The sequence below is a fragment of the Panthera leo genome, chromosome D4, assembly GCF_018350215.1.
Source record: "Panthera leo isolate Ple1 chromosome D4, P.leo_Ple1_pat1.1, whole genome shotgun sequence".
Classification (NCBI taxonomy): domain Eukaryota; kingdom Metazoa; phylum Chordata; class Mammalia; order Carnivora; family Felidae; genus Panthera; species Panthera leo.
The window spans coordinates 59,187,636-59,210,591 of record NC_056691.1 but is presented as its reverse complement, the minus strand read 5'-3'; the positions used below and the strand labels follow the sequence as shown (position 1 = coordinate 59,210,591).

The 22,956-nt window shown below is 34.6% G+C and overlaps 1 protein-coding gene across 4 annotated transcripts in view; it reads right to left on the bottom strand.

Annotated features, from left to right (window-relative positions):
• DCAF10 (DDB1 and CUL4 associated factor 10) overlaps positions 1–22,956 on the bottom strand; it is a 65,487-nt gene that overhangs the window by 11,227 nt on the left and 31,304 nt on the right. For all 4 annotated transcript variants that reach the window (XM_042914229.1, XM_042914230.1, XM_042914228.1 and 1 more), the window contains 3 exons: positions 20,756–20,869; positions 8,730–8,927; positions 203–405 (listed from right to left, as the gene is read on the bottom strand). In XM_042914229.1, coding sequence (XP_042770163.1) covers positions 203–405; positions 8,730–8,927; positions 20,756–20,869 — 515 coding nt within the window. The remainder of the gene's footprint in view (positions 1–202; positions 406–8,729; positions 8,928–20,755; positions 20,870–22,956) is intronic.

Sequence of the window (22,956 nt, the reverse complement as noted above, 5' to 3'; positions counted from 1 at the left end):
TACAGAAGCACTGATTTATGCTATGTCAGAGATTTATATAGGTTATACTTCCTTGGGAAAAAAGCTCTCACTGGGCTTTCCAAAAAATATCTTCTAATTTTCTTCCCTTTCTCCTGCTATCATTCTCAGAATGGAAACATATGCCATCCCTTTGTGTGAGATTCTTTGGAAAACTTTCTTTGATCAAAAAAGAAAAGCTTACCTGAACTTGATGTAGTTCTTCTTGCTCTCAAAATAGGATAGCTGCCTACTTCTAAAGACTTGGTTAAGTCAAGATCATGCAAAATCAAGAGATATCCAGAGGACGTTGAGATCAACATTTTCGAACAATCTGGTGTTAATCTCATTCTCATGAGAAAACGTGTGTGAAAGAATTTCTTATGTGGACACCCATCTTCTGTACACCTACAGAAGAAATCAAACCAACAAAACCTAGAATTATCATAAATATAAGGATTTGGTTGATAGTCATAATTCTGAACGTCAAACTAGAATTTACAATTTGTACTTAGCTTTACGGACATTAACGATTAACAAATTTGGTTGTTTTGCTCATCATTCCTTCTTTCATCTCCAACTTTCCATTTTATTCTTTCTTTCTGAAGTGTGTGTGTGTGTGTGTGTGTATATATATTTTTTAATTTTAATTTTTTCTGAGAGAGTGAGCAGAGAAGGGGGGAGGGGGAGGGGGAGAGAGAGAATCTTAAGCAGGTTCCACACCTAGCATGGAGCCTGATGTGGGAGTCAAGCTCACGACTGTGAGATCATGACCTGAGCTGAAATCAAGAGTTGGACACTTAACTGAGCCACCCAGGCAACCCCTGAAGTATATATTTTTAGGTAAGACTTTGTTGAGGTAAACTCTCTCTTTATGTTGTTCTGAAAATCTGTATTTCCCTCTTTTTTGGAGGGTGGGAAGGAGTGGAAGAGACAGGCAGAGGGAGAGAGAGAATCTCAAGCAGGTTCCATGCTCAGTACAGAGTCTGACACAGGGCTTGATCCCACAACCCTGGGATTGTGACCTGAGCCAAAATCAAGAGCTGGACACTCAACCGAACTGAACCACCCAGGCACCCCTACTCTTCTTTTATGATTAAAGATTTAGCTGAGTACACAACTTCAGTTATGTACTCAGTTATGTACTTCAATTCTTTCTGACTACTGGGGATAATATTCCACTGAATTCCAGCTTCCTAACCCTAACCCTGTTGTTATTTGTAGGTGCTATTAGTCAATTGTTTATTTGGGTCATTTTTCCCCCTTTGGGCTAACCTTCTCTTTGTCTTTGGAGTACTGCAGCTTCACTCTGATATGTCTAAATTTGGATTTCTACTTTATTGCGATTCATTTGACCTTCTAAATTGTAAGATTAATATCCATATATTCTGGGAAATTATCCGTTATTATTCCAGTATTGCCTCTTACCTATTTTCTCTATTCTTTTGGGGCTCCAAATAGATGTTTGAAACATTCACATTGGACTCTCCTGGTCTCATAACTGCTCTTTCATGTATTCTATCTCATTTCTGTTGCATTCTGGATAATTTTTCAGTATCTATCTTCCAATCTGTTTTTTAAAGTTGTGTCTAATCTGTGACCTGACCCATCCTGGTTTTTAAAAGGTTTTTCAATTACCGGGGCGCCTGGGTGGGTTAGTCAGTTAAGTGTCTGACTTCAGCTCAGGTCATGATCTCACGGTTCTTGAGTTGAAGCCCCCCTTGGGCTCTCTGCTGTCGGCACAGGGCCCGCTTTGGATCCTGTCTCCCCCCCTCTCTCTCTCTGCCCCTCCCCTGCTTGAGCACTTGACTCTTTCTCTCAAAAATAAACAAACATTAAAAATTTTTTTCTTAATTACTAAAAACTATATGCTTAAAATTTTTTTAAATGTTTGTTGTAATGATTAGGAACACTACTGATTTTTACATTTTGATCGTAAGTCTTGCAATCTTGGTTGGTTAACTCTTACCAATTCTGATAATTTGTCAGAATTTCTAAGGTTTTCTATATAGACTAGGGGTCAGAAAACTGGTCTATGGGCCAAGTCTGGATTATTGCTTGTTTTTGTATAGAAAGTTTGTTGGAACACAGCAATATTCATTTATGTATTGTCTATGGCTGCTCAGAAACCACATAGCACACAAAGCCTAAAATATTTATTGCACAATCCTTTACAGAAAGCTTACCAACACTTCATAAGACAAATATCATCTGTGAATGCTGTTTTTTCATTTGTTCCTTTCCAATCCTTATATATTTATTATACTGCACCAAGTAGGACTCTGCCTACAACCACCCCAAAACAATGGTAAACAATAGCAGTTAACAGCAGGCATGTTCTTCTTTAAAGCAAGCTCTACATTCAATGTCAGGCTTGAACTCTTGACCCCAAGATCAAGAGTTGCATGCTATACCGACTAAGCCAGCCAGGTTCCCCTACAGAGAAAACCTCTACAAGTTTCACCATTTAAAAATGTCAGGTAGGTTTTAGTGTATACTTTTGAAGAGTTTCCTACTATTTCTAGTTAACAGCTTTATTAAGATATAATTTACATGTCATAAAATTCACTCATTTTAAGCTTACAATTAAGTGATTTTTTAGTGGAGTTGTGCAATCATCAAAACGATCCAATTTTAGAACATTTTCTTCATTCTAAAAACCCTACCCTGGCCATTAGCAGTCACTTCCTATTCCTACTCCAAGTTGCAGGGAACCACTAGCCTACTTCTGTCTCTGTAGATCTGCTAATTGTGGACATTTAATAGTAATAGAATGATATAATAAGTTGTCTTTTGGTTTGGCTTTTTTTACTTAGCATAATTTTTTTGAGGTTCATGCATGATGTAGCACATCAGTACTCTGTTCCTTTTCATTACTAAATAGTATTCTACTATATAGATATACTACATTTTGTTTACTCACTTACCAGTTGATAGATATTTGTATTTGTTCCATATGGGGGATATTATGAATAATACTGTTATAAGCATTCATGGACAAATCTTTGTGCGGTGATATGTGTTCGTTTCCCTTGGGTACATACTTAGGAGTGCAATGGCTGGTCAGATGATAACTCTATGTTTAACATTTTAAGAAACTACCAAACTGCTTTATCAAGTGGTTGAACCATTTTACATCCCTACCAGCAATCTACGAGGATCCAGTTTCTCCACATTCTTACCAATACTTGTTATTGTCTTTTTCAATTAAAGCCATCTTAGTAAGGACGTGAAATGATTTCTCATTTTGGTTGACTTGCATTTTCCTTACGACTAATGATGTTGAACATCTTTTCACATACTTATTAATCATCTGTATATCTTCCTTGGTGAAATGTCTATGTAGATATTTTGCCCATTTTTAAATTGGGTTATTGTGTACATAGAAGTTACAAGAGTTTTTTATATATTCTGGGCACACATCCTTTATCAGATATATATTCTCTCCCATACTATAGTCTTTCTTTTCACTTTCTTAATGGTGTCATTTGATACACAAAAGTTTTTAATTTTAATGAAGTCCATTTTATCAATTTGTTAAATCACTCTTACTTTGGTTTGCAAGAAGATTTGCTCCCAAGTTTTCTCCTCTGAGATATATGATTGTAGCTCTTACATTCAGGTTGAAATCCATTTTGAATTGCTTTTTTTTAATGTAAGATAAGGGTCTAAATTCATCTCTTTGCATCTGGATATCCAGTTGCACAGACATCATTTTTTGAAAAGTCTATCCTTTCCTGAACCACTGAATTACCTTGATACCTTTGTTGAAGATCAGCTCATCATAAATGCAATGGTTTATTTCTGGATTCTCAATTCTGTTCCTCATTTATATGCCTGTCCCATGCCAGTAAACACCTTGTCTTGATTACTATGGCTTTGTAGTAAGTTCTGAAATTGAGAAATGTGAGAGTCTTCCAATTTTGTTCTTTTCAAGGTTGTTTTGGCTATTCTGGGTCATTTGTATTTCCATATAAATTTTAGAATCAGTTTGACAATCTGTCCAAAAAAGGCAGCTGGAATCTTGATAGGGATTGCATTGAATATGATGTATTACATTAATTGATTTTTGGATATTAAACCAACCCTGTTTTCCTGGGATAAATTCTACTCAGTTGTGACATATAATCCTTTATACATGATACTATGTTTGATTTGCTAATATTTTGTTGAGGATTTTTCTATTTTCTTCTTTTTGTTTTTGAGGAATATTGGTCTGTAGTTTATCATTCTCGTGATGTTTGTGTGGTTTGGTATCAGAGTAATAATACCAGCCTCATAAAATGAGTTGGGAAGTATTCTCTCCTCTATTTTCTGCAAGTTTGTGAAAGACTGGTATTATTTATTCTATAAATGTTTGGTAAAATTCACCAGTGGAGACTTTTGGGACTGGGCTTTCCATTGTGGAAAGATTTTTAAATTACCACTTCAATTTTTAGCTTGCTTTAGGTCTGTAGGTCTATAGATTTTCTATTTGTTCTTGAGTGAATTTAAATAATTTGGGACTCTCTAGGTATTTAAGTTGTCTAATTTGTTGCCATAAAGTTGTTCATTGTATCACTTTATAATCCTTTCAATCTCTGTAAAACTGGTAATAATGGGGGCTCTTGGGTGGCTCAGTTGATTAAGCGTCAGACTTTGGCTTAGGTCACAGTCTCACGGCTTGTGAGTTCAAGCCCCACTTTAGGCTCTGTGCTGACAGCTCAGAGCCTGGAGCCTGCTTCAGATTCTGTGTCTCCTTCTCTCTCTGCCCCTCCCCTGCTCGCTCACGCTTGCTCTCATTCTCTCGCTCTCAAAAATAAACGTTAAAAAAAATTATTTTTTAAAGACTGGTAATAATGTCCCCTCTTTGTTTTTAATTATGAACGAATGTTGAATTTGATTCCTTGATGAAAACAATCATATGGACTTTTGGTTTAACCTGTTAATGTGATAAATTAATAGAATTTTAATATAACTTCTATTGATAGATTTAAGATTGTAAGTAATCTACACCCAATGTGGGGCTCGAACTCATGACCCCAAGATCAAGAGTCACATGCTCTATTAAGTCAGCCAGGCGCCCTGGATATATCTTTTGATGCCTTGAATAAACCAAACTTGGCCATGATATTTTGATTAATAACTTACAGGATTCAGTTTTCTTTTGTTTAGAATATTTGCATCTACATTCACATTGCAGACTGACCTTTCAATTTTTTTCTTCTAATATTATCTTTGTTGGGTTTAGGTATTAAGGTCACTCTAACTTCATACATGAGGTAAGAAGGAGAATTCCCCCTTTTTCTGGAATTTGAACAACTTAATAAAATTGAAGTGTTCTGTTTCCTATATAATCTGGTAGAAGTCACCTGTAAAACTGACAGGCCTGCTGTTTTATTAGATAAATTTTAATTGATACTTTCTATTTCTTTAATGGCTATAGCAGAGGCAATATTCAGAATATTTAAATAACCAGCAATGCAAAAAACTAGCCAGTCAGAATTGATGTGGTTGGCAGTGTTGGAACTGGGTCTGGGAATTACTTTACTGTAATATCCTAAAACTCCCATCAGCAAAGGGTACCTCTCAGCAGTCTGTAAACCAGGGTTTGACTCTTGGCTCATATTTTACTGTCTTAATGACAGTCATGTGGGCAAGTTACCCAACGTCTCTGACTTTGTGGTTTCCTTAGCTTTAAAATGGGATAGTAATAGTTATCTAACTCATGAGGCTGTTCTCAGAATTAAATGAGATGCTGAACAACCCCCACCCCAAAGGGGGAGAGGTGTTTTAAGGGGGACTTTAGCTACTAGATCATAGAGAGATCTTGAGGGAAGTGTCCCCAAAAGGGCCTGGGTAACCAGAAGGTGACAGGATTTGACCTGGGGATGATTCAGGATAGTGGCTATTTATCATTTAATACAGAAGAAGTTTAATATTTTAACAACTACTTCAGATAAATCAGTACATATTGGTTAAATAATCAGTCCAGGTGATAGGTCTATTTCAGGTTTTCTATTTCTCTTGATCAGTTTTGCTAAGGATTTTGAGTAAACTGTCTACTTCATTGAAGTTTTCAAGTATACTGGCATAAAGGTGAACTTATTATCTTATTGTATACTTTTTATTGTCTCCTTTTTTTATGGTTAAGATTATCTTTTGTCTGATTTCTCTTAACGAATCTTACCAGATAATTGCAATTTCAATTGGCTTTTTCAAAACACAGGCTTTAATTTCTTTTATCATTTCCATAATCTACTTTAATTGGGTTTACTCTTTTTAATCTTTTCCCAGTTGTTTTTTTAATGTTTATTTATTTTTGAGACAGAGCATGAACGGGGTAGGGTCAGAGACAGAGGGAGACACAGAATCCAAAGCAGGCTCCAGGCTCTGAGCTGTCAGCACAGAGCCCGACGCGGGTCTCGAACTCACAAACCGTGAGATCATGACCTGAGCCGAAGTCAGAGGCTCAACCGACTGAGCCACCCAGGTGCCCTTCAGTTTTTTTGATAAAATGCTTAGTTCACTAATTTTTAGTTTACTGATTTCACTAATAATTTCTTCTTCAATCCATGAATTATTTAGGAAATGAGTTTATAAGCCCAAATATGGGAATTTATAGTTACCTCTGTTAATTAAACTATACTGAGGTCAGGGAAAATCATTTGTGTGATAACAAATCTCTGATACTGGTTGAAACTTACTTTGTAGTCCGGCACATGCTCTCCTTTTGTACATATTCTGAGTTTGCTTCAGAGGATGTATTCACTATGTGTTGGGAGAATTCTAAATATGCCTAATAAATCAAGTTTATTAACAGTAAAATCTCCTATGGTCTTTTTAACTTTTTGGCCTATTTTATCTGTTAGTAAATGAGAGAATGGCTTAATATTTTCCACTGATACGGAAAATATTTTTTTTTATAATCTGTCCATTTTTGCTTTTTATGGTTTGAAGCTATGTTTATTAGATACATGTAAGAATTTTATACTCCAGTGAAATAAACCTTTTAATTAATATAGTACCTTTTTTATCACTAATTATGCTTTATGCCCTAAACTCTCTTTTGTCTGCTATCAATGGAGATGTAACTTTTTCTTTGATTTGAATTTGCCTGTTATTTTTTCCCCATCCTTTTACTTTCAGATTTTTTTCATTGGTATGTTTTAGGTGTGTCCCTTACAAAGAACATATAGTTTGGTTTTCTTTTTTAATCCAATCTAACCCCATCTGTCTTTTAAATGGCTACTTTAGTCCATATATGTTTATTGCGATTATTGATATTTGGATTATCTGCCTACCATATTTTTGTGCTTCCTGATTTACCTGTATTTTTTTAATGATTTCCCCTCCCTTCTCTGCCTCTATTGGATTGATCATGTTTTAATAGCTTTTGTCCACTAATTTAGAAGTTACCATTCATATTCCTACCCAAGTTTTATTTCTAAATTTAAAAAATAAATTTTAACAGTTATGTGTGTCTCAAAGATAATCTATATATCCTTTGCTGAAACAGTATGCATAGTTACAAATCTTTAAAAATATCCCATCTTGGGGCCCCTGGGTGGCTCAGTCAGTTATGCGTCCGACTTCAACTTAGGTCATGACCTCGCTGTTTCTGAGTTGGAGTCCCATGTCGGGCTCTGTGTTGACAGCTCAGAGCCGGGAGCCTGTTTCAGATTCTGTGTCTCCCTCTCTCTCTGCCCCTCCCCTTCTTGTGCACTCTCGCTCGCTCTCTCTCAAAAATAAACATTAAAAAAAATATATCCCCTGTCTTTTTACATATGACCTCTGAAAAGAATATTTCAGAAATAGTCCTGTATATCACTGTATTGTCATTTCACCACAGCTAGCAACAGGTATATTTAAAAAAATTTTTTTAAAATTTATTTTTTGAGAGAGAGACAGAGCATGAGCAGGGGAGGAGCAGAAAGAGAGGGAGACACAGAATCAGAAGCAGGCTCCAGGCTCCGAGCTGTCAGCACAGAGCTGGATGTGGGGCCTGAATTCATGAACTGTGAGATCATGACTCAAGCCGAAGTCGGGAGCTTAACCAAATGAGCCACCCAGGTGCCCCAGCAATAGGTATATTCTAATCATTTCTCAAATTTCAACTCTTTAAATGGTCAATTTCTCTATAAGGAGACATTGAAGTATTTCACAACAGAGGCATTACTGACACTATAGATTATTAGTTGACTGTGTAAACTGTCCCATGCAGGATGTTTAGAAACTCAGATCCCTGCTGATTAAACGCCAGTAGAAATCCTCTCTTCTCCCATATTAACAACTAAAACTACATGATACATTTACTTCCAAACATCCCCCTATGGATTGGTACCACTCCAAATGAGAAAGTACTCTTTAATGCATGAAAAACAAGTACAAAAGTTACAAAATAAATAGATTTAGAATCAAAGGACCAAAGAATGAAAAACATTTCTGTTCCATAGAGAAAATAATATTTTTCCTTAAAGTCCTTAAATTTAGGAAACTCAACTTGTAAACCAGTTTTCATCATTAACTATACTACTTGGTCTCCTTTCCATATAATTTTCTCCAAATTTTTTACTTGCAATATATGACTAAGTGCAAGTAACAAAAGATGGAATCATTTTTTGATTGTTTTTCCCCAAGGCAGGTTCTTCCTCCTTAAAGATACAGAAAAGCTAAGACAAATCTCTGAATTTAGTTACCATCTTAAACAAATTTTTTGTTCACAATCCTAACATGGTCTCCCATTCACAAACCTGTTGGTGTCCCAAATAATGACATTTCCATCAAATCCTGATGTTACTAAGAGTCTTGTATTAGTATCATATTCGATGTTCTTCACCCAGCTAGTGTGACCATGTAAAGTGCATACTTTGGTGTTCAATTTTCTCAGATCCCACAGTGCTATTGTAGTGTCATCAGAGCAGGTAGCAAACAGCCGGTTATCAAGAAATCTACAAAGCAGAAAAGAAAAACTGGTTTATTTAATCTCTTGTTAAAGAAAATTTGAGAAACAGTCTCTATATTACCTAATCAAGAAAACAAACAAAAAAGGACTACAAACTTACTGTATAAACCCAGTGATTCTGATATACAATAAACAGTAAGTAGAATTCATATAATCACAAGGAAAGATACTATGACTTAATGAGGACCACAATGCAACTTTATCCATTTGCTTTGTATTATTGATTTTTATTTGGAAATGGAAATAGGGGTGGGTGTTTGGAGAACAGTGCTAAAGAGCAAGAACTTTAGAATCTGTATAAGGAAACACAAATGGTGAGAGACAACAGGAGACAGAGATTTTAAAGACTTGATTGCAGAGCGAGATATGTTAAGCTGTAAAGGTTCGTAATTGTAACAAATATTTACTCTGCTACAAGTAATGTCTTCCTGTTTAGAAGACATTTACATACAAAAATTTCTGTTAAAATGCCATGTTTTTAATCTATTAATTCAAAGAAAGGCATTCCCCAAATAATCATACTTAGCAACATTAGAACCAGTTAAGATTACAGGGTAGATAATTAAAATACAAAGTGCCAGGTACATAACAAGCACTTACAAATATTTATTATTAGTGATTGAGATAGGAGTTCACTTTCAAGTTCATAATTCAAACTTTTTATTATTTTACACTGATTTCTCAATCCTTAGAATATATTTTATACAAATACTTAAAAAATAACAAATCTACCAATCACCCTTGAATTTCTGCCTAATTCAACATTAGGATGCTCTAGCTATGCTGTTACATAAAATTTCCTAATGTCTTACAGAAATATGAAATGAATTCTGGAGCTTCTTTCAAGATAAAATTATACGTAATTATTTTTTATCAGAAATCAACCCCAGTAACCACAAATATCATAATGACCTTCCTAAAATTTAACATGGTTTTAAAATTCCAGAATTTTGTACAAACTGTGTCTACTACTTGAAACCACCTTCCTCCTACCCCTTGACCTGGCTAACGCTTGCTTTCTTTTTATTATTCGGCTAATTCCTCCAGGAAGACTTATCTCACTATCCAGCCTGGGGTAGATTCACCAATCTTCTAATCTCCCAAAGTACCTATGAGTCTATCATAACATTTAATATTACAGTGTAAGGAATAATTTCATAAGGCTATAAATTCCTTGAAGGCAGGGGAACTGTCTGCACAGTTCATTGTTAGATCTGCAGTACCCAACACACAAAGTGCCAGGTACATAACAAGCACTTACAAATATTTATTATTAGTGATTGAGATAGGAGTTCACTGCCTAGTGGAGAAGAAATTATAAATAATTATACAAAATAATTGTGTGGAATAAGCAAAGAAAAGGGTAGTTAGGAAAGACCTCCTGGTAGTGTCATTTGAACCAACTTTAAAAGATGAGCAGGCAGGGGCACCTGGGTGGCTCAGTCTGTTAAGTGGCTGACTCTTGATTTTGGCTCAGATCAGATCTTATGGTTCCTACAATCAAGCCCCACACTGGATTCCCCCCCCCCCCCTTTCTGCCTCTCCCTCATTCATGTTCTCTCTCTCAAAGATAAAATAAATAAATAAATAACATGAGCAGACACTCCCTAAGTGGCCAAAGGGGTAAGCAAAAGTAAAGAGGCATGTGGAGGGATGGTATACTCTGAGAGGCAATGGCAGTTAGAGTGTTGTGTGCGGCAAAGTAGATATAAATAAAGAATATATCATGGATTTATTCTATAGCGATTCCCAATATTTTTATATTATAAATATATGCCTGTTGGAAATCTTTTTAAATGGAAAAAATCCACCATAAAAATAACTACAGTTATTGATATGTAGCCTAATTCTTATATTGCAAGCCTAATATAATTATTTTGCCATGTTATTAAAGATTGACAAAATCTTTTTTTTTTTAATGTTTATGTATTTTGAGAGAGAGAGAGAGAGAGAGCAAGCAGGGGAGGGGCAGAGAGAGGGAGAGAGAGAATTTTAAGCAGGCTCCACACTGTCAGCACAGAGCCCAACATGGGGCCCAATCCCACAAACCACGAAATCATGACTTGAGCCGAAATCAAGAGTCTGACACTCAACCAACTGAGCCACCCAGGCAGCCCAACAAAATCATTCTTAATGGCTGAATAGATTCACTGTATGAATGAGCCATAATATTTTTTTATAAATGATACATCATCCTTGGTTTTATTTATTTTTAAATATTTATTTATTTTGAGAGAGTGAAAGGGTGAGCAGCAGAGGGGGAGACAGAGAGAGAGAGAATCCCAAAGCAGGCTCTGCACTGTTATTGCAGAGACCACTGTGGGGCTCAATCTCATGAACCGTGAGACCATGACCTAAGCTGAACCGATGTACCCACCAGCCCCCGCTCCCCCCACCGTTTTCTTTCTTAAAAACTAATAGGGGCACCTGGGTGGCTCATCGGTTAAGCGTCCCACTTTGGCTCAGGTGATGATCTTGCAGTTCGTAGTTCAAGCCCCACATCAGGCTCTGTGCTGACAGCTCAGAGCCTGGAGCCTGCTTCTGATTCTTACTCTCTCTGCCCCTCCCCAACTTGTGTTCTTTCTCCCTCTCTCAAAAAAATAAACCTTAAAATTTTTTTTTTAAAACAAGCAACTGTTGAATGTTTACATTGTTTCCAGTTTTTTCCATCTGTTCAGTGATGAACATCCCAACAGCTGAATATTAATCACATCCTTAGTTATTTTTCTAAGTACATTCCCAGAAGTTTTATTGTTAAGTAAAAAAGGATTTTAAAAAATATAAGGCTTTTTTGATACACACAGCCAAACTGTCCTCTGTAGTTCCACCAGCAGTCAGGGGTATCCATTTCTCTAATATTTTAATTCTCTTAAATGCCAGGAAAAAAAAATATCTAAATTGAAACTTTTATTTTTAGTAAAGTAGAACATTTTTCATACTAATTGGAAGATTATATTTCTCTTGTGAATTGCTATTCATGTTCCTTGCTGATTTTCCTATTGCTGTATTATTTTTATTACCAAGTTATAAATTCTCTATAGTAACGATAATATAGCTCAGTTTTTCAAAGATAGTATGTTGAATATTTTTTGCACATATACTTCTTTGAATTTTATAGCATTTTATTTTATTTTTTTAAGTAGGCTCTATGCCCAACATGACCCTGAGATCAAGAGTTGCACAGTCTACCAACTGAGTCAGCCAGGTGCCCCGCCACATATGCATCTGTCCTTCTATGTGGTTTATATATTTTCTTATTATATCAAAATTTTAGTGATTATATAATCAAGTTCATTTTTCTCCTATGGTTTTATCTTCACTGATTAGGCTTTTTAAGATAAAAATATTTTAATGACTTCCTGACAGGAATTATATGATTGAAAAACATACACAATGACAAAAGGGTAATGGAGAATCAAACTTTTAAAATAAATTGATCATCAACATAGAGCATCTTCATACATTTAAAAAATTTACAGAATGGGGCACCTGGCTGGCTAAGTTGGTTGAAGCATCTGACTCTTGCTTTCAGCTGGGGTCATGATCTCACAATTCATGGGTTTGAGCCCCACATCGATCTCTGCACTAACAGTGAGGGGCCTGCTTTGAGATTCTCTCTCTCCTCCTCTCTGTGCCTCTCCCCCACTTGCTCTCTATTTCTCTCTCAAAATAAATAAATAAAAACTTAAAAAAATAAATAAGAAATTTAGGGGAAAGATTTTATTTTATTTAGTCCACAGAAAATACTTAAAGTACATATGGATTCAAAACTCCAGTGGGATTATACTGCCCAGTGGTCCACCCTGAAGGGTTTTGGCAAGAGAATGACACGATTAGAGAAGAGTTTCAGAAAGATCTCTGAGGTGGCTAAGTTTTCAAAACTTTTGTATTTTCATAAAAAATAAAGTGGGGGATCAGCTTTAAAATTTTTATCATAAGGCCACTGAAAAATTAGGCCATTGAAAAATTACCAATGTTGCATGAAAGATATTTTAATACCAATGATGTAAAAAGAATATTATCTTGGAACAAAAGCTAACAATTTGAATTGAACAAATTTACCTTGATGAAAAATTCAACACTTTGAATTTAGTTTTCTCATTTTGCCTCAAAGTTTTACCTGTTAAAAAATCTTGGTATTGAAGAATCATTGGTGAAGAGAATAAATTACAGAAAATTAAGAATGTAGATTAGGAGACCAGTTAAAGTATCCATAATTCTTATCCTAAAGCAAGCAGATGCAGAGAATGTAAAGTAGTAGACAAACCCTTGGAAATCTGGCTCAAACTTCTCAAATTAAAACTGTCTAGCCTAATAAGTTAATAAATATATTTTTTAACTTCATAGTCCCTAATAAGCAGGAGACACTCCACACACTGAAACCTATGAACTTATGAATTATAAAACTGCCCCATATGTCCCCATCAGACACCAACATATGACTGTAACAGTTCTGGATAAACTGACATTTGGATAAACTGAGGTTTTCATTATCAGAGGTTAATTGGTAAAGGATAAGAGCAACTGAAATAGAATTTTCTTAAAACAGGTACCAACATTTCATTGTACACAGGAAAGAAAGTATTGTCTAAAAACCAAAAATCATAAAAATGTTTAATATTTATTTTACATTTATTTAACTACGTGTAAATTCTTAGAATAAGTTAAATGTTTGGGGGTTTTCTTGCATAATCTTTCCAATGAAATTATGACAGCAAAATATGATACCCTTCCTTAATATTTGAGTTTTATACTATAAAAAGAGAATCATTTCTATATAAAAATCAATGGCTTTATCCATTTTCTCAAGGGCCTTTCCTTAGTCCCATGAGATATTCACATAATTCTCTGAAGTATCTACCAAGTCATCATTTCTGTGATTTCCTTTTCTTTAATTGATAACTAGTCTACCTCTATCAGATCCTCATTTGCTAATGATTTTATATGTAATTGATCAGTTTTCTAATATCAGTCTTAGGGTTTTGTGAAATTCCACATCCTTGGCAAGATAAGAAATTTCATGTTCCCAGTGATGAACACTGCATTTACATTATAGTATTTGAAATATACCAATCAGGAAAAGACCAACAAAGATGGTGGGAGGGAAAAAATAGATCCTGGAATATTAAATAGGTATTAATTTTTTAACTGTCATACCACTAAGTAAATATTCTTATGATAACCTCAACTGCCCTTGTAACCTCATAACTGGGGGACCTTAATTATTAAATGGACTCTTAAATTAACACACAGAGTCCTCATGAATAAGTAAATCTGTATAATGGGCTTAAGAATTTAAATAACATACTTTCCCCCTTACTGTCCCTAAATATGAATAAAGAGAAAATACTCTTTACAACTATCAATATTTTTAGTTTACAAGATAAGCAAACCTTAAAAAACTAAGGAATGAACTAGAAGACATTACTAAGTATATACGAAATCACTATCTAGAGCCAAACCAGGAAATGCATGCCCACATCTCTAAACAGTACTGAGGTGGTCTAACTGAACTGAGCATGAATTCCAGCTCTACCACTTGCTACATATTAAAGATATTGGACAAATCTCTTTAACTGAGTTGCAATTTCTTCATCTCTTAAAATGGATACAGTATCTGTTTCACATCAGGATAATGTAAGAATTAATATTGTATGAAAGTGCTTCACAAAGGTTTGGCACATGGTAGACACTCAGTAAAAATGGAAGTTAGTATTATTAATAATATACACATAAGCTCATGCCAGAGGACCCCTCAGATTCTCACACAAAACTCTTAAGTGATATGTACTTCTAAAAAAGCTTCAAAATCTGTTTTTCTAACCAACAGATAAGCAAATTCAAATTTGTAAGTGTGGAGTACTAAAGCAGAAACACTGACAGCAGCAAATGAGAGTTGACATTGATAAAGAACAAATTCTAACAGCAGATTAGCCAGAGATCATTTTGAATAGGGGCAAACAATTCAACACATCTTCTCTTTTTGAGATAAGAAAATTTTAAATTGTAAAATATTTAAAACATAGAGAAAATTATGAAGAATATAACAAAGACTGTGATACACACCACCCAGCCTTATCAAATTTTAACAACTTGTTATCTTTCAGATTTCTTGAACATTACAAACACAACTGAAGCACCCTGAATATCCCTCCCCAATCCCATTCCCCTCCCTCCCTCTCCAGAGGGAACCACTATCCAAAATTTGTCACTCCCCATGCAAGTTTTTAATACCATGAGTTCCTAAGTATGTATCCATAAACAATGTATAGTTTTGTTTTGCGTTCAATTAACTCTGTAAATATTTAATTAGCACCATGTGCTAGGCACAGTTCTAGGTGCTGGGGATAGAGCAGAGAACCAACAAATATGCTTATGTTTGTATATTTCCAAACTTTACATAAATGGTATCACACTGTACAGCTCATTCTATAATTTGCTTTTCTGGCTCAACCTTGAATTTCTGAGATGTATCTCAGATGCTGATGTTTCTAGTTCATTTATTTTAACTGATGTATAGTATTCCATTATATGAGTATACTAGAACTTATCTTCTTAATGGAGATTTGTTTCCAACTCGTATTACTAAAGATGCTATAATGAACCTTCTTTACACATTTCCTTGTTTACGTATGCTTTAATTTCTTAAAAAAAAATTTTGCTCTTCAATTTTACCAGATATTGCTAAATTGCTCTTCAAAATAATTTTATCAATTATACTCCATCAATGATGCCTAAGAGTTTCTACTTCTCAACATCTTTGCCAATACTTAGTATTTCTTCATTGTTTATTTTTATTTATATTCTTGTAACTAGGAAGCTTGAAAATTTTTTCCATATTTACTGCTCATTTTAGCTTCTCTTATATGATTTTCTGCCTATTTTGCTCCAGGGTAATTGTTTTATATATTCTGGATGCTAATCCTTTCTTGGCTATGTGCATTGAAAATATGTTCTCCCACCGGCCTATAGGTTATCTTCTCACATTGTTGTCTTTGGTTAGAATGAAGTTTTAAATTTTAATGCAGTCAAACTTAGCAATCCTTTAATGAGTTATGCTTTTTGTATCTTAAAAAAAATCCTTTCTCATCCTTAGAACATAAATATATTCTATATTTCTTCTAAAGCTTTAAAGGTTTGCTTTCATAATTAGGTCTTCAACTGGCAGTTATATTTAGCTATGGCATGAGATAGAAATCTAATCTTACTTTGTTTTTTCATATATATATATATATATATATATATATATATATATATATATATATGAAAATCTACATATATATAGATAGATAACCAGTTCTCTCTTTTCCATTTCCCTGCCATTAATCTGTAATGCCCCTGCTGTCATATATCAAATTTCCATATATGCATGGGTCTGTTTCTGGAAGTTCTACTCCGTTCCATTAGGCACTTAATCCCTGTCCTAAGACTGTGTTTGATATCAGGAAGACTACCATCTTAGCATCCTTCAAAACTGTCTCACATATTCTTGGCACTTTGCTGTTCCATATGAATTTTTAAGTTAAAAAAAAAAAAAAAAAAAACAACCCTGCTTGTATTTTGATTAAAACTGAACTAAATTTATAGACTAATTTGGAAAGAATTGACTTCTTTATGATACTGAGTTTTCTCCCTGAGAGAAGATATGCGTTTGTTTTTGCAAGTACCTGGCAGTACTATCAACTTGGATTCAATTTTAAACTGCTGGCTAGATGGTTTTGGACCATATAGTAGTGTGAATTTGGGCCCCATACATGCATGAAGGCGGACTTGTGGTTAGAAACTTACTGAGGAGATTTTCTGACATCCCTCTACCAAGGTCATAATCTACATGAACAGCATGGTATATTTCTAGATCACCTTAATGCTGTAAGTATAGCCCTGGGGAGTCCCAGCTTTATGCAGAGTTTTCCACTAGATTCCTCATCTTGAATTGGCCATAAAACTAACTCTCCTGTTCACTGTAACTCCTTATACATATCAAAACAGAAGATCAAGGTCACTCACTAGCATTTGGCAAATGCCTCCAGGGTAAAAGCCAGCTGAATACCAATTTACTTATTTGCATTCCTGCTTCTATTTCATTTTTGGCCCTAGGATTCCTTTCTTTCTTATCAGCTCAATTATACATTAAAAAAATACATTTTAAATACATCTTATTCTGCATTTCTATTTTTAGTAGAAAGGTTGTAAAAGATATTTTAAAATCTTCTATAGCCTAATTTTTATCTACTTGATTTACTGTTTGGGATAGAAGTGTATTAAAAGTCTCTCACTATGATTATAGACTTGTAATTCCTTATCTGTTTTGTTTTGGGATTTTTTGTTTTGTTTTTTGAAATATACAAATTTCAAATTGTATACAAGTTCCTAATTACATGCTCTGAGTTGATTTTTCCTTTTATCAGTATGTACTGTTGTATTTTTATCCTTATTTAGGCTTTTGATCTTCCATCTGTCCAATAATGATAATCTATATTAGTTTTCCCATTTCTGGGCAACTTTTTATCTCTATAAAAAGTATACAGATGATTTCGGTTTTTATTCAAATTGCTATCTCTGTGTCTTTTAATAAAGAAGATCAATCCATTTATACTTACTGAGAACTACTCATATATTTGGAACTGTTTCTACTCCTTGTTTTCTACTTATCATCCCTTTGCTTGCTTTATTTGTTTATTTACTTTATAAAGCTTTCCTGTTTTCTACTAAACCTATCAAGTATTCAGTATTCCCTTTCCCCCCACTTCTGATTTGGAATCTATACACTGTATGTCTACTATATTAGTTACCTTTAAGTTTCTTTTTCATTGCATGTATTTAATTACACATTGTTCTGAAAGAGTCTGAAGCTACTTAATATTTCTGCCTTCTTTCTGAACCTTACATGAACCTTACCATATTACACACAATCTATTTGTTGTTACTATCCAAAGCTACACTGTCCAGTTTGGTAGCCATTAGCCACATGTGGCTTTTGAGTCCTTGATATGTGGCCAGTCTGAATTGGGATGTGCTCTAAGTGTTAAACACCGGATTTTGAAAATTCAACATTCAAAAATGAAAGTAAAATATCTCAATAAATGTTATAATAGTTACATGTTGAAATGATAATGTTTTAGTCCTACTGGGGTAAATAAAACATTAAAAATTAATTTCACTTTTTTTCTTTTTAATATGACTAGGAGAAAATAAATCTAGACTTTTAGTTTTAACTTTGTTTTAAATACACCCCCCAAAAAACCCTAAATTATTATCTTCCTGCTATTAATAACATTTATCATTTCACCTAATTAAATTCTTCATTATGGAATGACAGTTTACCTGGATATATGGCATGGAGCATTATTTTTCCTTAGTATTTAAGATATTACTTCATAATCTCCTAACATCAACTGTTGCTATTGAGAAACTTTGTTATAACCTTGAATTATACCTCTGTAGGTATTCTGGCCTCTAACATTGGTGGTTTTTAAGATTTTGTCTTTATCTTTGATACTCTGTAGGGTTTTACTACAACCTGTTTCAATGTACATTTATCTTTATTTAATCTATGTGACATTTAGAGTTTACTTTTGATTCAAGGATTCAGGACCTTCTTTAATGCTAAAAATTCTCTCCCTTTGTGCCTTCAAAAATTAGTTCTCCACCAATCTCTGCATGTTCTTTTTCTATAATTCTTATCATACATACATTGGAGTCTTTCAATCCTCTATGACTTTTAAGTACTCAGTATTTTCCAATCCATTAATTCTCTCATCAATGATGTAAAGGATAATATTTACCCCCTCTTTTGAGTTTTTTATATACTAACTACATTTTTAATTTCTAAGAGTTGTAGTTGGTTTTTTCCAGATTAACCTATTCTCGTTTCATCTCTTTAAATGGAAAGTATTCCTTATTTCTTTGAGCATCCTAAAAATGCTTTAAAGTTTCTCCCAACCAATGGAATACTATGCAGCCGTTAAAAAGAATAAGATTATCCCATGGGTACTAACATGGAATAATCTCTAAATATGTTATTCAAGGGAAAAGCCAAGGTATATAATAGTGTGTGTAGTACGCTACCATTTATATAAAAGTGTATGTATGTACGTGTGTGTGTATGCTTGTACATGCATAGACTATCTCAAAAAGGATAGCAAGAAATTGGTAATAGTGGTTGCCTCTGGGGAGGGGAACTGGGTGGCTAGGGGACAGAGGTGGGAGATAGACTTACTTTTCACTGTTTACCCTTTTGTACCTTTGAATTTTGTACCACGTGCATGTATTACCTAGTCAAAAAAAAATAAATAATTTATTTTTAAAAATAAAGTCTTTGTTGGACTACTCCATAAAATTAACTTCATCCAGAAAAAAATGCTTGTTTTAGTTGCTGATTTTATGATATTAGTATGTCTTCATGAGTTTTGGCATTTTGGTTATAGGCTCATTTTGAGTAAGAAAGGTTTTAAGAAAGGTTTTTAATTACTTTTTTTCTTCTCCTATTTAATGCTTTTGTAGTTGCCCCCATTTGGATTTTTGAACCACTAATCCACAATTAGGCCACATAATGACATTAAGTCCTTCAGTTTCCTGATGATATTGGAGCTATCACACATATACATTCAATCACTGACTCAGTAATGGCTTCATTACTGAGTCAGGCCAGGAGGATGTGTCTTAATCAGCCAAAACCCACAGCCTCAGGTAGTGAATAGCTTTTTCCTTTTTTCAGCCTTTTACAAATGGGGCAGGCATTCAGCCTTCCACAAATGGGACAGGCACTCTAGTCAAATGCCTGGCTTTGTGTAGTAATTCTGGCTCTGGTTCCTGCCTCACATAAAGTACTTGGGTACTTCTGATTCTTGACAGGAACTAAAACACCACACATCAATACCAGATGGAAAACTCAGTGGGCTTGCAGTTTCAGACCTATAACAGCTTCCCTGTGTTCCATTTCTGGCCCATGAAAATGTTTATGTTGTTTCAGAGCCTCACTATATCTTTTGTGCTATTTATTGTTCAGTGTGTTTAGAGCATAGAGGTTACATCAAAACTCAGTAAGTCACTGTGACTAGAAGTAATTTCCACGGTTTTTTTTTTTGAACAGTAACAGTAATCGTTATAAAGGGAATATAATCTTATTACATAATGTTTAGAAAACAGAAAATTACTCATTATCCATTCATTCTAACCCATCCTATGTTAGCATTGAAAAATATTTCCTTATCTTCTGCATTTCATATTTTTAACAATTTTTATGATTTTTACCTATATTGTCCCAAGCATTTGTCCATGTTGATATGTAGTCCCTATGACCATCATTTTAATGACTGCATATTAATCCACCAAGCTGTTCAACTGTTATTTACTTCCCACATTATTAAGAATTTAAGGAGCTTCCAACATGCTTTTATAAAGAAGTTCTCTGTGCAAATGTGTTTTTCCCCCTCAATAGTTTGGAATGGGGAGGGGATAGGTGAGAGAGGCTAAGTAAGGGATTGCCATAATTCTACACAGATCATTAGCCCAAAGACATTGGAGGACTATTGTAATGCATGGCTGAGGTTCATAATGATGACCCTAATATATGAAGAGAAAAGATAAAATCATATGGAAGTGAAAAATGCATTTCAGAAAAATTCTTATCCAAAATGGTTAATAGTAAGTTTTATAATTAAAGGGATAAGTTTCACAAGGGATAAAATTCACAGTTCACAAATGCATGTCATCTAGCACTGCTGGGCAAGACATTACCAATTTTCATTAACTTCCAAAACAGAATATTTTGGGTCACATTAATAAACTTCACTATTTCACTAAAATACTGACCTGATATTATTTACACAGTCTTCATGAGCTTCAGAAAGTGTTTTTATGTGCTTTGAAGATATAGGGTCAAAAAGCAGAACTTCAGTCTGTTCACAAGCAACCGTCAGCACTGACCTGAAAGCAAATGACACATTTCTCTTTAGTTTTCTAGCATTCTTTCATTATTGATATTTATTTATAATCATACAAACTATAATGAATAACTTTTTTTTACCCATGTTAGTAGCAAATATTTTTTATTTTTAAAGTTTTATTAATTTTTTTGAGGGGGGGAGGGGCAGAGAGGGAGAGTATGAAAGAGAATCCCAAGCAGGCTCCATGCTCAGCACAGAACCTGACATGGGGCTCCATCTCATCATTGTGAGGTCTTGACCTGAGCTGAAATCAAGAGTCAGACACTTAGCTGACGAGCCACCCAGACACCCCAGTAGCAAGTATTTAAAAGATTGAAATTATCTGCTGTTGGCAATAGTAGGAAATGGTACTCTCAAATATGATAGTGAAGCATAAACGTACAGTTTAGGTTCGGAGAGTACCTGTGTCTATCAAACTTTTAGCACCACACTCTAACCAGCTGAGCTAAACGGCCAACCCTGTATCTATCAAACTTTTAAATGTGCATAACTTTTGACTCAGAAATTTTTTCTGGGAATTTAATCTAAAGAAATAATCATTTATAAATACAAAGAAACATAAAGATATGCTTCATTGTAATGAGAAATTGAAAGTAACCTAAAAGTACATGAAAGAGGAATGACTGATTCTATAAGCCACGGTACATAATAGTTTGCAATATGGTGCAACATTTAAAAAGAAAGGGATAAGTTTTATGTGGATATGCAAGAACTCGAAAACACATTTCTAAATGAGAAAAGCTGGTTGCAGAAAAGCATGCATCGATGAGGCAACTTAGGAAAAAAAATTATTTATAACAAAATTATGTATTTCTTCATCAATATCTATTAAAATGTACTGAAAAAGGTTTGGCATATATCCTACCAAACCAGTTAGATAAAATCAAACTTAATCTTTTCCTTTATAGTTTTTAGTATTATCTCTTGTTTCAGCCCTTTCCTATTAGAAAGTTATATAATTATAAACCTTTCATAAGTTGCATTTTGATTTCTGAAAAGCAACTGTGTTTTATTTAAGTCTTAGTTTTCTGTGGGCACTGCTTTCAGATTCAGATCTAGCAAATGAAATCTTAAGTCTTTGAAACCGCAGGCCTGGTCTCAATTTATAGTTCCAGTAATAAATGGAATTTGTACACACTTAACATGAAAATACATAAAATAAAAATGTTTTTAATTTTTTAAAGTAATCTCTACACCCAACATGGGGCTTGAACTTACAATCCTGAGATCAAGAGCCACATGTTCTACCGACTAAGCCACCAGAATGCCCCAAGACAGAATTTTAATTAAAAAAAAAAAAATTTATTTGAGAGAGAGAGAACACACGTGCTTGAGCAGGAGAGAGGGGCAAAAAGAGAGACAGAACCTCAAGCAGGCTCCATGCTCAGCATGGAGCCAGATGTGGGGCCTGATCCCATAATCCTGGGATCATGACCTGAGGCAAAATCAAGAGTCAGACACTCAACTGACTGAGCCACCCAGGTGTACCCCCAAGACAATTTTAAATAGCCAAAATTTTCTTTTTATTTATTTATTTATTTATTTATTTATTTATTTATTTATTTAACGTTTATTTATTTTTGAGACAGAGAGACAGAGCATGAACGGGGGAGGGTCAGAGAGAGAGAGGGAGACAGAATCCGAAACAGGCTCCAGGCTCCGAGCTGTCAGCACAGAGCCCGACGCGGGGCTTGAACTCATGAACCGCGAGATCATGACCTGAGCCGAAGTCGGACGCTTAACCGACTGAGCCACCAAGGTGCCCCCAAAATTTTCTATTTAGAACAAACTTTTTAGATAAAGTAGGAGAGGGAAAAAATCTACACTGGAATCTTTTCCATATTTAGTAATCATGAAATTGTCCTTTAAAGGGTGTCCGTAGGAACGCTTTTTAAAAAAATTTTAATGTTTGTTCATTTTGAGAGAGCCAGACAGAGCACAAGCAGGGGAGGGGCAGAGAGAGAGGGAGACATAGAATCCAAAGCAGCCCCCAGGCTCTGAGCTGTCAGCACAGAGCCTGACACAGGGCTCGAACCCACAAGCCGTGAGATCATGACCTGAGTGGAA